This window comes from Streptopelia decaocto (genome assembly GCF_964273445.1).
Source record: "Streptopelia decaocto genome assembly, chromosome: 7".
Classification (NCBI taxonomy): Eukaryota; Metazoa; Chordata; class Aves; order Columbiformes; family Columbidae; genus Streptopelia; species Streptopelia decaocto.
In genome coordinates this window covers 42053591-42068053 of record NC_138661.1, presented here as the reverse complement: position 1 = coordinate 42068053, position 14463 = coordinate 42053591, and the positions used below count along the sequence as shown (strand labels likewise).

Genomic DNA, 14463 nt, shown 5'->3' with positions numbered 1-14463 from the left:
AGCAGGCTTGCTTAGCTCCTTGCCATTTCAGAAGCCACATTATCCTTGCTTTTTACTAATTCAAGGCATTTTTTTCTCCAATACTGGCATCCAGAGGTAGAAAGGGCCTTCTGTCCTCTGCTCACATCTGTCAGGAGAGTTGCCTCACTTGTCTGTCCTGGGCTGGGACTAGACTTTGTGGCCTCAAGCCCAGCTCTGTCCTGCCTCAGCCTTGCCCACCCCAGTGCTGTGGATGCTAGCTGGGGTGAGAAATCCCCACAAGGCTCCCATATGTGCCTGGATGCTTGTTTTGGACTTGTTCTGCCCCAGATTCACATGCTGAGGCTTTACCTGCTGGGTACTGGGAAATTTGAGCTTCAGGTCTGTAAGAGCCACCTCCTTGCCTGTGGCAAGGTCCTACAGTCGCATATTACATTGAGAACATGTTGCCAACACCCCTAATCCCAGTGTCTTCCCGTGAAGGGCTGGCACGATGGGAGCTGGAATGTGTCCTCAGGATGCTCTGAATATTTTATCACCTTGGAAGCCACCAGGAGCAGCTCATCCCTCTTGCTAGTGCTCCCCATCACCTCCATGAGGCCCTGTGGCACCTGCAGGGTGCTATGGCAGGGCATGTTCCCATGTCACTCCTGACCCCAACCTGGGAAGCAGCAGGGGCTGGAGAAGGGCTGTGCCTTTCCCTGGGAACCACAGCCCACCAGGACCTCCAGTTCAAGCTACCAAACCTCTGTTTGGCTCTAAATGTCACGAAGACATGTTCCCCTGGTCCTGTGCCTGCCAGGGAATTTGTGCCTCCCAGGGGCACGGCAGCCCCCAGGCCCCCTCCTCCACATAGTCGTGACTTGCAGAGAGCCCTGCACCGCCCTCCCCGCGTGACTCAGCCCCTCCAGCCCCCACAGGGGTTTTGTTCCCCTTGAAAGCCAGCTGCTGCTGGGTGAGCCCTCCCCACGGGCAGAGCTGGCGGCCAGGAAGAGCCTTCACCCTCACTTGCTGGGACTGAGACCTGCCCAAGAGCTCACCAGCACTCCCTGCACGGGTGCGTGTCCCTGCCCCGTGTCACAGGCACCCTCCCCGTGCTGGCCGGACTGCCAGGCAGGGCAGAGCTGAGCTGCTCAGAGGAGCTACAGGAGATGCAGGATGTAGGTCCGATTCTACTCCCAGGAGATTCTAGCAAACATCTGTTTTGTCCCTCATGGTTCAAGGACTCAGTGGCCACCATGCTGAGGAAGAGGATGGCCAGGCTGGGGTGGATGTGAGTTAGAGGCTGGGGAAGCATGGGGTCTGGGCATGGGAAGGAGGGGAGGGTTTCCTGGGGGCTGTTTCTCACTGATAGCTGCATCGGTGCCATAGGGAAGGGGTTTCAAGTAGGAAAGTAGAGGCTTATTACTGCAGTAGATCTACCAAGAAGCAGGCACAGTAGAGCCCCCAGGGTGGCAGTGCCCCTGGTCGAGGCAGAGAGAGGGGCAGGACAGTGGGTGCCTTCCCACAGGGGCTGATTGTGCACCTCAGAAAGCCTCTCTGGGGGAAGGAGCAGACAGCTGAGGTTTTAGCTCCTTTCTACTCGTGTGCCAAACTGTACAGCTGTCAAACAGGCAGGGCATCCAGATTTTGTGTGTTTGGAGAAGATATCATGGGATACATCTGTGTGAGGGGAGGCAAAGGATTGCTCAGGCTTCTGCATCTCTCTGCCCACTTATCTCTGCAGGACATTTCGCACGTCTGTCACTAATGGGATCACCCTTCCCTTGGAGGATGCCATCAGAGCTCCCAGAGGACCTGGGAAGATCAGGCAGACACTGACTGGGGACAGCCTGGCTGGGCAGTAGAGATGGGTCAGTCCTGTCCTCCTGGCACCCAAGGCACCCTTCAGCTGAGCCAGGTCACCTGCTTACCTGGTGCTTACCTGGGGCACAGAGAGGAAAGGAAACCTCCTGTGCCCTGGGTAGGAATTTCCTTCTGTGTGGGCACGAGGGATGGTGCATGGGCATCTTGGTGTTGCCATATAGACCCCATCCTCTCTCTGTAGTCACAGGGAGGGCATGGTCTTTCTAGGAAGTGGCATTTTTAGCAGGTAAATCTCTGGGAGAGTGCAGTCTCCTTCCCTGGGCACAAGAAGAGGAACCTCCATCCTGCTCACCTATAAGCCCTGTTTCAGACCCTGGGTTAGAAAATCAGCAAGGATTTGTTGAGGCTGAGATGGGCTGGGTCAGGGTCTGGCAAGGTGTCATCACTATTAACAAGCCCTCAGCACCTGGGAGGTGTCAGGAGGTGTGACTGCCCCATTCTCTCCAGAAGGTGTCCAAAAGCCTGGGCTCCTTGTCAGGCAGCAGGACTGAAGCCTCCTGATCCTGTGGTGGACCCATGTGAGCAAGAGGGACCACGCTGGACCAAGAGAGCAGGAATGCTCTCCTGAGAGCCCTAATAGCACATGTCCTTCTGTAACAAAACCAATGTACCCGCCACGCTGCTGCCACATGCCGCCAGTGGCTCGCCTGGTGAGCCGCAAAAGCCAGTTCTTTTACCTTTTTTTTTTTAAGTTGGCCTGGTAACAGAGAACAGTTGGGAATGATTTGTCTCTGAAAAATGAAGTACTTGTTCTGTTAGCGTTCTTTTGTTCGGGGCTTGTACGTATTGACAGTGCACAGGCTTGTTAGAAATGTGACTCAAAATGGACAAAAGCCTGGCTTTGCGTGGTGGAGCTTGGCTGGGGACATTTGGAGCAGACCCAGCCTGAGTGAGGCTGAAAGTGACTTGTGAAGAAGGTGCCCTCTTCCTTTGCTAATTCTCTCTTTCTGCTCCAATTAGTTGCTGTAGCCAAATTGGCAGGTGTGATTGGCTGGCTGTGCTTTGGGAGGCATAGCGGGGATCAAAAGATCCTAATATGCATGTTTTGAGCAGTTCAGAGTTATCTGGTAGACTGCAGAATTAGGAGGATTTGTCAAGATGAAGGGAAGTTTGCTCCTGACAGACAGGGTTTCTGCGTACTCTGACTGTACCAGCGTTAGAGGAGCCAAAGCCTGAGAAACCATCCTTTTAAGAGGTCCCCTCTTGCACCCCTTTCCCTCGACTTTTTGGAGCATGCACGAAGGGCAGAGGCCAGAATCTCATTGGAAAACAATGCCTGAAGAGCTGGATGATGTTTCACAGGGGTGAGCAAAGCAGGAGCCCTTCCCTTGCTCCAGATGTGGGAGTGGGGAGAAGCCCAGTTGCACAGTGGGGAAAGGTACATCACACTGACGCAGGGGTAGGAGGCTGCTTTTGGACAAGGTGCCACAGGGAAGGCATCAGACCTTCAACTGCACACTAGTTCAGGCCCGGGACACAAAGTACACAGCAAGGTCAGGCATTTCCTCGCATTCATAGGTGTGTATAGGGGAAGGGACCTCTGTGGTGGTCTGTGAAACTTGAGTCAGACTGACCCACTGTGGACGCCATGTCAAACCCCCTGTTGGCATCACAAACCCAGCCAAGAAAAGAGAGCTCCTCTCTCTGCCAGCCGCTGTCCGATGGCCAGCCCACAGCAGGGTGTGCAGAAAGAGATCTTTGCAAGTCCCAAGCCTCATGTCCTCTTCTTGTGGCGAAACCAAGCCCTGTTGTACCAGCCCAGCCAGAGGCGGGAGACGGAACAGCCTTTTAGCATCTGTGAGAGGGGCTCTGCTTGGGCTACTGCCCAGCCATGGGGGGCCTGATTGCAAGAAGGAGTTGTTTCAGCGGCCAAATTCTAATGGACCCATTTTGAGCTTTCTAGAAAATGAAGACTCATTTTCTAGACCGCCTGTTACCTTGTGTTTCACTCAAAATCAGGACAAAACCTATCAGTTTTCACAGATGGAAATGGACTGTCAGAGGTGCTGGGTGACAGCCAGTCAGGTCCCAAGTTGTTACCGATCTGAGCGCAGCTGCTCTGCTTTTACAGTTAACTGAAGGATTTAGGTATTTTTTTCAGACGGGATGGGACCAGAGCCATGGTGCGACCAGCAATGTCTTTGTTGTACAGACCCCTGCACAGCCCCTTCATCACAGGAGCTAATTGCACCTCATAAACTTTCTCCCATGATTTTTGTCCTTCCAAGAGGATGATGTTAATGGTATTTTGGAGGGGGAGAAGAAATTGAGGCAGAACAGTTCTGACTTGTTCAGAACTGCAGAAGACATCACAGTGCTGCTGGAAATAAAACATGCAAGTTTGCTTCTAGCCCTTGACAACAAGCACAAGGTCCCAGCACTGAACTAATTCTGCATGCAGCCAGGGAACGGGACAGTCGGGGAGCAGGCGGTGAGAAGCTGTGTGTGGGGACTGATGTGACAACCATGCCTCAATGAAAGGACCCGTCAACGCAGGGCTGATGCTGCATCTTTTTATTTTATTTTTTATTTTGCTTCACTAAGCAAATGCAGAGCAAGTGATAGGAGGAGGGGAAAAGGTGGCTTGTAAACAAAACAAAACAAAAAACAGGAGGGAAGAAGCAGCTGCTGGAGTATAAGAGGAAAGTGAGCTGCTAACAAGAAAGAAGTTCATAGATGCCAAGCCCGCACTAATTCTTAATAAAATACAATACTGAAAATACGATCTGAGAGACTCCAAAATACAATATCTTAAGGGATCGGCAATAATACAAAATAAGGTTCATTATGTACAAACGAGTTCTGCTCTTGGTCTCTGTACAACGGTGGGAGTGGGAGGCATGGGGACATGCTCAGTGGAAGTGTTGGGGTGGAGGAGGGTGTGCTTGGACCCGGCAGTGGTTCTTTGTGCTGGGGTGGAGGCGGACGATGGGGAATGCAGTGGTATCTGATGACCAGGCAGGTTCTGTGTGAACCTTGAGAAGAGCAGAGCTATGCTGAAGGCCGCCTTCCTCCTCAACCTGCTGGCCACACATGTATGGTTGCAGCTAGCTGTGTCCGAATTTGTCCTAAATGGCTTCAGGGGGCAAAACCAGTTTTCAAAAGGCAGAAAAGAGGGATGTGAAGGCCATTCCCTCACTTCTCCCAGTCCTTGAGCAAGAGCCATCCCATCCTTCCTCTCCAGGGAGACCTCTCCACTCCCAGCCTGGGGGAGAGGAGAGGCTGGGGCAGTGCACTGTGAGTCCAGGGTGCTTGAAGAGAAACAAGCCAAAGAGGAGCCTGCTATGAGACCTGGCAGAGTGCATGGCAGCTCCCACATACAAATACGGGGCAACCTGCCACATTCCAGGTCTCCGGCATGCGTGCCCCACACTGTTCTTCCATCAAATGGCAGCTGAGGGAACAGAGCAAGGAAACACCTGAGCCTTTCAGCAGGGCTTTTGCTGGGGAGGAAGAATGGTCAGAAATGGGTGTCTCAGTGCTAAAGAGGATGGCACAGGCTTGAGATGAGGTCATTTTAGCACCAAACTTGGCAAGTCTGGCCTGAAGGGTGGTGTGGCAGGAGTTTGCTACCTTTGATGCCAGCATTTAAAAGGAAGAGGCCTAAAACAGACTCTGGTGACCCTGGCCAATTCCAACATGCAACTTATTTCCTGACAGACGTACATGTCACCAGAGAGGCCAGTATGTCCTCCGTGGCTTTCACAACACTACTGTGGACAAGGAGGATGTGAGGTGAATGGTGGCTGACAGCCCTCTGGTGGGCTGCAGAGCTCTCCTTGATGGTTCCTAGAAAGACACCACTTGGCATGAAGTAGAATTAGGGATGGAGAGCAGGTTATAGGAGTGGGTTTTCCTTGCCCAGTCTCAAAGGGGAATGGAAAGTGAGAAGGCCACTGGCCTGGTTAGCACTGCACTGTAGGGCCCAAGCTGGGAACAGAAAGGGAAAGATCATCCCTGCCAAAGCAAGGATGCTGAGAGTGGAGGAAAGTGAGTTGTGAGGGAAAATTGTTCTCTATTTCAGAGCTCTGGTTGCCCAGAAACTGCTGGCTAATTTTTATGGTGGTTTATCTGTCTGGGATCTGTCTCCCCCACTCCGTTTGTGTGCAGATCTTTGCAGATAGTTGGTGTGGAAGTTATGTAGGCATGTCCATCAAGAGAAAACTAGAGCAAGGAAGAACTAGGTTTTCTCTCAATGGAAGCAGAAGTATACTAACAGATGGAGGGGAAGGAATGAGCTCAAACTCTCCAGAGCCATCTCTTTAGCACCAGAATCACCCACTCCTAAGCCTCCCAGGCAGGACAGTAAATCCAGCACTCACTCTCTCTCCTTCAGGTGCATCTGATGTAGTCAAGAGGTACATGTCTGGGGACAGCTCCCTTGGTCTGGAGGCTTTGAGGAGTGAGCTGAATAGTTTGGGGGCTTTCCCTGATCTCCCTCCACTCCAAGGTGAGCCCACACCCATAGGGTAGTGCTCATTTAAGCAGGAGGTAAGGCCAGGAGAAGAGGGCGTCTCAGGGCTTCACCAGACATTTATTGCTGGTTCTGGCAGTCCTGTGACTCCCCCCCGAGAGACCGGTACTAACAGAGGGGCACAGGGAAGGGGAGGAGCTGAACCCAAGGCCAGTTTAGGAGTGTCTGAATGCAGTGTCCTCTCCTGCCAAGTCCGCTCAGTTGCTTGGTGAGGAGTGAATCCTGTAATCAGACAGACGAGGCCTTGAGGTCCAGCAGCTGCTACAAGTATTCTGCTGTCTCACTGGAGCTTGCCTCCCTGAGGAAAAGAAAAGACAAGGGATCAGTCAAGGTTCATTGCAGCCCCCTATGCAAATTCGTCTCTCTATATGCCCAGCTGGTTTGCTCTGACCCGGATGGAGCCCTTCCCCAGGGCACTGAATGACCAGCAAGCCTGGCATCACATGAATCACCCAGTCCTCCTCAGCTCTATGCCAGTGGGACACTGCTTTATGGAGTCCTTAACTTTTGCTCTAGAAAACAAACTTGGTCTTATGCTCCCTGCCAGCATTGGCCTTCTCAAGCCACTGCTTTTTAGCTAATTGACTGTCCCAGGCAACTCAGCTGTCCTTAGCTTGCAGCAGAAGGGACATGCCTGCTGTGCCCTCCCAGACACCAGACTATGCTTTTAGGCTCGAAGGGTGGCCCCCACCTGCTTACCTCTCATGGAATTGCTCTTTGAGGTGGGCAAGAGTTGGGTCAGTTCGGTTCTGGTCGGGACCCTCCAGCTGGGATTTGCTCAGATACTTGGCTGTCTCATGAGTCCTGGCCAGATGAGGTGTTCCCTCCTCAGACTGCCCTTTTTCGGCATCCCACCCCTCAGGATGGTCCACGGTTAGGAAGGAGCTATAGCTCTCTTCTAAGGAGCCAGCACCCTCATCATAGAAAAGGAGGCTCCGTGACTGAACTGGAAAAAGAAGAGCATTGCTTAACAATGAGGACAAGGTCTCTTGTGATGGGTATGGATCATAGTGGTGATTTCAGCACTTGCTCACCCAGCTATGGCCCTGTCCATGTGCAACTGTGCAGGAGGCCTGCTCTGCAGGATACCCGCCACTCCCCAGCTTCAAAGGCAAATGCACCCCTGGACATACAGCCTCTTCAGAAGGCAATCAGTCTGCCTTGGGACTTTTCCCTCATGTTCCTTCCTTTGACACTTGTCGTGTTTTCGGACAAGAGTTAGCAGAGAACAAGAGGCCAAATAAGATGCTGTTATCAGCATTTGTACCAGTGACAGGCCAGGAATCTCCCCCCACCAGAGCCCCAGCATATGGCACAGGCACTAAGGGGAGAACACTATTCCTGAACCGGGAATGTCAAGAGAAGAGCTGGAAATGGTTTGACAGGGTGAAACAGAACAACTGTGTTAGACTCACTTTTACTAGTTGTGTAAATGTCTGGTGCTGGTGTTGCTTTCACTGTCTGTGATGCTGAAGAGAACTCAGGGAGACAGGGCATTAGGGATCCCAGGATCAGAACGAAGCAGAGTGCCAGCACCTAGACAGGAGATCAGCACAGAGTTAGTGTCACTAGCCATGAGGGAATACTCCCCCCGCAGTACACAAACATGAGGCTGTGTGACAGCATGTGGTCAGGCTGACAACTGGGTCACTGTGGTCCCCTAGGGAGGGAAAGGGCTTGCTCTGCTAATCTCTGCTGCAAATCTAAGAAGGGAAGTCAGAAGCTTCCTCGTGTTGTTTTATTTGAAGTATTTCTGGTTCAATGGTAACAGCTTGCCCATCCAGTTGATAGGACAGTTGATGGTGGAAGGCACAGCTGGTGAACAAGTTGAGAAAGAGGAAGACTCAACAGAAGGGATGAGCTCTGTCTTGACAAAAGGGAATATGACCATTGGCTAAGCAGGAGCTGCAGTGGGCTGTAAGAAAACAAGCTCACTGGCAGAAATCTGGGAGGTACCACAGCACATAGCAAAGTGAAGCTACTGTCCATGAGAGGACAGAAATGGCAGCAGAACCTGCAGCCACCTCATACCTGATAGCAAGGATGGAGAGTCCAAGGAAAGGGTTAATTTGTGCTTGACATGCATGCATGCAGGACCAGGTGTTGGTGCCTTCTGCTGTCAGGCAGAGCAGTCAGAGCTACTGGGCAGTGATAAAAAGAAAGGGGCAGATGAAATCCCCGTCCAGTAGGTCTGCACCTGTCTGTAAATCCTGCCATAATAATATAGCTTCTGAGTGAGATGCCACGGCTCACTGTAAGGCCCTCTATAGAGTTTAGGGAACTACCAGTACAGAGCAAGAGGGGACACAAGGGAAAAGACACAGAGCCAAATCCTTATTACTTGAATACTCATGTGCCATGGGTGGTACATAACTAGGTGCTGTCAGCTCTGTGCTCAGACTGAGCTCAAAGAGGCAATTTGTTAGTGATTTCTGCCACCTATGTATGACCTAGTGAAGTCTGACCTGTGGGGACAGCTAGCTGGACTGCTTTTTGGAACAGCCACTTATTTCAGAATAGCCATGCCTAAGTAACACACAGAAGCTGGTACATTAAGATAATTTTGACCACCAGTGGATTGCGGGAGATGTGGAAGGTCAAATAATAACACAGGGATACCCTAGTATGTAAAGAGGGATTGTCTAGACTCTTCATGGCTGGTTTTAAAGTAAGGAAATTAAAGCTGGACAGCATAGACACTGTCTAAGCACATAATATCAGGCACACAAGGCATTTAGAACCCTTATTCCACAAAAAAACAGGGGAAAAAAAATTCTGAATAGATGCTGCTTAGAATTATCACAACCAAACACACAACATCCAGGAAGTGGAGCCAGCCCTGTGAAGCCTGTTCTTCTCTTCTAAAACAAAACAGGCTTTATGGGCTGGGAAAGAGCAGTATACTTAACATCTTGCTTTAACACAGCTTTCATCTGGGGCTTTGCAAACCAGCATTGTTTTTATGCTGTTTCGTTTCAGGTTAACTCTGACTGATGCTCTGGTTCGGTTCCAGTTCAAATACTATAACACTTCATAACGATAACTCTTGGTTTGACTCTGAGTACTGTTAATCTTGCACCTTTTGACCACCTCACCATTTTGACCTCTTAAAAAGCAAGGGAAACTAAGCCAGAGGAAAGGTGGATGCAAAATTAATCAAAAAACTATGTCCTCAGAGTGTAGTTATCAAATGGTTCACTGTCAAACTGGGAGGAAGTAGCAGATGGAGCAGCAGAGCCATCCATTATGGCTCTGGCAAGATTCAACATTTTTAAGCTTGACTTGGATGATGGACTGTATCAAATCTGCAGATGGGAGAGATGACAAGCAGACTGGCTTTTGGTCATGATTCAAATTCAGAATGATCTTGAACATGGGGAGAAGTGGTCCAAGAGAACAGCAGGCAGATCCATACAGGCAAATGCCGAGACCCGCTGAGACCTGCGAAGTGGCAGGACTGATTAACAGAGAAAACATGTCAGAGATTACGTGGCCAGGCATCTGTTCTACAGAGGAGGATCTGGTAGTTAAAATGGAGCACAAGGTGGGCACAAGTCGGTATTACCTTGCAAAGGGCAAATCTCAGCCTGGGCAGTATTACCAGGCTTTCTGGCTGGCTCTGTACTGGCCTTCAGGTGGAACACTGTGTCCAGCTTTGAGCCCCATGCTTCCAAAATGATGCAGGGCAATCAGAGAAAGTCTGGACAAGAGCTCTGGGAACAAGCAGTGATCCAGTAACTCAGACTGTAGAAATTTTGGTGATTTAGCAGAGCAGACTGAAGGGAGTTGCTCAAAACCAATAGTTTTCAATATGTAAAATGCAGCTGCACAAAGGGAGGGTAAACTGATCTTGCTTACAGTGGGCAGAAGAAGCTGTAATGGGCTTAAGCTATTGCAAGGAAGATTGAGATGAGATAGCGAGAGAGCCTTATCTGGGAAAGATAACAAAGCTCTGGAATGGTTTGCCTGAGGGGGCTGAGGACTGCTTACCACTGGAGGCCTTCAAGAGCCAGCTGGACAAATATCCAGCAGGAATGACACAGGGCTAAAGAAGAAGGGTATTCTGCTCCACTCCCATCCTGCAAGGCATGATGATTCTACATGTCTGTCATGATAAGGAGTACTGTATTTGTAAATGGAAAATGGGAACTTGGACGCCTATGAGAGGAACTGGCCCAAGATAGAAAAGCAAATTACAAATTCTTGAAATGCTTCAAAGCTCAGAAGCGTGAGAGAGTTGGTGTGTGGGCCAGGATGCTGCGGAATGAAGGGAGCAGCAAGGAGAGATAAGACATTGATGGAAAGCTAAATTAGGTATTTTATCAGCCTATAACACAGGGGATGTTCGAAAGGCACCTCTCCTGGACTTGCTCATTCCAAGTAGTAGTGATGAAGAATTGCTGGAACCAGAGGTGCTCTGATGAGCTGCTGTGTTAAGGAGCAATGAGTCACTGGGCCCAGCTAAGTCACACCCAAAAATGTGGAAAGAATTTGGGAATGAAACCACAGAGCAGCCAACAGAAAAGACGGTCAGTCATTAAAATCTGGTCTGACACAGGGGCATCAAAGTGTAGCAAAAGTTTGAGCAGATTTTGAAAGGAGAAAATGCTGGGAATTACAGAGCAGGGGCTCTGGAACCAAGGAAACTGACTGAACCAAGAGCGAAAAACAACCCCTCGGGTCACTGAGGGTGCTGAGAAAGTGGGGCAAGCACCTCACCATCTGTTTGTATTTCATGACTGTTAGCAGTATGGAAGTGACAACTAGATATAGATAACTAACTTTGACAAGCAGCTACTATGACAAACCTGCAAAGACATCACAGGGTTGAAGATTATATTTTTATCATGGATCAGAAACTCTCCCCCTGACAAAAACTGAGATGAAGAACGAGCAATTGATTTATTTATGACCACACACTGACATGCCCCAAAGCTCCACAGTGAAGCCAATATTGCTTAACCATGATCCTCCACTATGGGAAATAAGAGGCAAACGGGGATTACCAGAACCAACAGACAACCCTGAATGATTTTGGTTAATCAAGGGGCAAATGAAGAGAATTCCAGCTGGATTTAACAAAGCCTGATGTGCAGGCATAGCAAGAACAGATGCCATTTCTTGCTGATAAACACAAGGTAATGCCCACTGGGAGGAATACCTGAACTGTTTCCCCGCCTTGCTGAGTTAAACATTAAGCACTACCAACTCAGCAAAAGAAAACTCTACCCATTATGATGGAAGTTCATTGAAGATTTTTGCTGAATGGCAAATTACTAATGAAAAGCAAACAAAGTGCTGGTTTGCCCAAAGAACAGACAGTTAAAATGCAGGGATTATTCTAATGCTGTTGCATAAACAATGAACATTACCAATGTATGTATGACACATGGCCCAGTTCTGGTAACTCTAACAGAAAAGAGCCGATGTCACTGGCAACAGAGCCAAGCAGCGGGGAAGAGGGCAGAAACAGGCAATCGACAAAGCTGTCTGGGGAAGCTTGGCCAATAATGAAGATGGAAATGAAGCTCATACCATTAGGCAGGTCCCAGTCTGCGTGGAAGCCATTTTGTAAGGTCTGGAGACTTTCCCAGCTACCAGAGCCTGCAGCTTCTGTAACTGCTGGAGCAGAGTCCTGGGATAGGAAACAACCCCAATTGAAAGTTGGTAAGGAGGTAACAATCAGTAAGTGATGCAGGAACACCACTACCCTCTTCATATTTTATCCTGATTTTCCCTTCTTATGAAAACAAGCATTTCCCCCTTGCTATGTCTTGCCCAAGTTTTCTGACCAAACAGGTTTGGGAACTAAGAAACAAAAAAGGGTGAGTTTGGGATATAAAGTGTGCAGGAACTGCAGGAGGAATGTCCCAAGGTGCCATTAGGTTGAGGTAACTCCCTCCATCTCCTCACCAGTAGATCCACTACAACCTTCACTACAACTACCCACCATTATAAATGTGCAATTAATTTAAGATTCCTGGGTGCCTCAAAGCCCAACCAGTCATCTTCCAGGGAAATGAAGAGGCAGGCTATCATGAAAACCAAGCTCTGGGATGGAGGCTGAACTTGGTAGTCAGGCCAGACCTAGAGCACAGGCCTGGAGACACATGCTCTGCAGCTTGACCTCTGCCCCAAACCATACGGTGGGGAGAGAAATAAAAAACAGTTTTGATCCCCTCCAGCTTCTTCAGTTTTGGCAAACTCTGCAAAGGGATGTGGGCAAAGCCAAATCTTGAGTTCAGCAATTAGTTTATTCTCTGGCTGTCCTGGCTGGAACATGCACTAAGGTCTCTCTGCCCCATTTAACTGAACACGGGCATCGACACACATGAACACAGAACACTGGTAGGTGTGTTCCTAAGAGCCACTGAACCCTTCACTGGTGAAGAAACCTGGGATGATGGAGACCACAGAGCACACAGTTCCCAAGTGCAGCAAATGACTGAAATGCAGACTACTGAGTGTTTCCCCCTGGGAGCACTGACTGTTTTACACAAATATGTTTGAGCTTTTATAAAACGCCAGGTCCTGGAGCCAGGAGATTGCAGGAGAATCCCAGCTTTATGTCTTTCCAAATCCTCTTGTGCTCCCTGTACATGTGGAGAGAAGCACAGAGTGTCCTACTGGTAGTGCTCAAAAACCAAACCAAATTAGAAAGGACACAATGTGTATTTTGAAAAAAAAAAAAAAAAAAATCTCCTGGCTTTTAGGCCAGTCTCTTGAATTTGCAGGGTGAGGCTCATGCTTTTTCAGCAGCAGCCTGTGCTCCCAGAGAGGCTGGGTGGCAGGCTGTGCCCCGTGCGTGAAGGCAGCTGGGCAGCCATGTTTCTGGCTGATGGGAGGCTCCGGCGACCCGCACACCTCAGCCAGACTGTGCCTCACAGTCCCTGCTCCCAGCACCAGTGGCTGTCCTGGAAGCTGGGACCACAGCACTCATGTCATGGATGGGAGGAAGGAGCGTGGCAGAGTCTCAAGGAGTACTCCATGACCTGTAGTGGCAGCAGAGGGGTAGGGTAGGGGACTGGCTCTCTGACTGCAGTTCTCCAGTTCAAGCTGGGGGTGATAAAAATGGGGCTATAGAAATGAGCTTCCCCCTCACCAGCCCTGCAGCTGACCCTGCCCTTGCTCACACCTATTGCACCCAGTAAGAGGGAACAGAGCTGGGCCCTCCTCCAAGCGCCTGCTGCCCATCCCCACTGCAGGGGTGGGAGTCTTCGTTATTTGCTTCCAAGGAAGCAAATTCCTCTGGTGACCAGTCAGACAGCTCTGTGCATTAAGAGCACAAGTGCTCACCAGACTCTAGGGTGAGGGAGCCAGGGGCCTGCTTTGGGGATGTGGGAGCAGCTTGCTTCTTTCAGGTGAGCAGCAGCAGCAGCAGATGGGAGATCCTTCAGGCTTGCTTTGCAAGGGGAATAAGCAGAGCAAGGGCTGGGGTACCACATGCACTGGGAGTTGCCCTGGATTTGGTGGGAGTTGGGATCTCTGCTTTTACCAGAGGAATGGGCTTTCCCTGTATTCACCAAGTCTGTTCAGCTCTTTCTCAAGAGAAACCTGAAACAGCCACACTATGCCCAGGGCCCTGGATTCCTCCAAAGAGGCCAAGAATAGAAACAATGGGTCTGAGAGGCTGGTGTGAGAAGCCTCCCTTGATGCGGCTACCCTAGAAACAGCCAGAGGCCTGGAGGGCAATGAGGAGGGCAATATGAGCCCAAAGGGCTGCAAGGAGAATGAGGATGAGATATAAGAAACTCCTTTCCTCCCTCCCTCTGCTTGCTGCCGTGCAGCCTGGCTGTCCCAACACAAACATTCCAGGCTCACTAACCAAACCCAGCTGCCTCACTGCTGCCATGGGCTGAAAACCAGCGCCTGTCCTGCCAGGAGCTGAGGGAGCCTGCTGTTCTCTTCTCACTCCCCTGGCATCCCTTCCTGTGCACCCCACCCTACTCACACCAGGTCAGGTCTAGCCCCTCTTACCTGTTCGCGTTTTCTAAGGTCTCCACTTTTTTCCAGAGTTCATTGTTTTCTGTTGTGTATGTCTCAACCCTGTGGTAATAAAACCCATAGCCAGTTAGTTACAAAGGCCAGACAGATGAAGAAAATGTAGTTCTTTCCTCTCCCGGGGTGTGGAGGCTCAGTGGTCT

General features: G+C 50.1%; 1 protein-coding gene across 2 annotated transcripts in view; it reads right to left on the bottom strand.

Moving 5' to 3' along the window:
- Positions 1–4344: 4344 nt before the first annotated feature.
- Positions 4345–14463, bottom strand: part of CREB3L1 (cAMP responsive element binding protein 3 like 1) — a 47088-nt gene continuing 36969 nt past the window's right edge. For both annotated transcript variants that reach the window (XM_082058307.1, XM_082058308.1), the window contains exons 8-12: positions 14297–14365; positions 11855–11954; positions 7735–7855; positions 7019–7265; positions 4345–6617 (exon numbers count right to left, since the gene is read on the bottom strand). In XM_082058307.1, the coding sequence (XP_081914433.1) occupies positions 6581–6617; positions 7019–7265; positions 7735–7855; positions 11855–11954; positions 14297–14365 (574 nt within the window). In that variant the 3' untranslated portion in view covers positions 4345–6580. The remainder of the gene's footprint in view (positions 6618–7018; positions 7266–7734; positions 7856–11854; positions 11955–14296; positions 14366–14463) is intronic.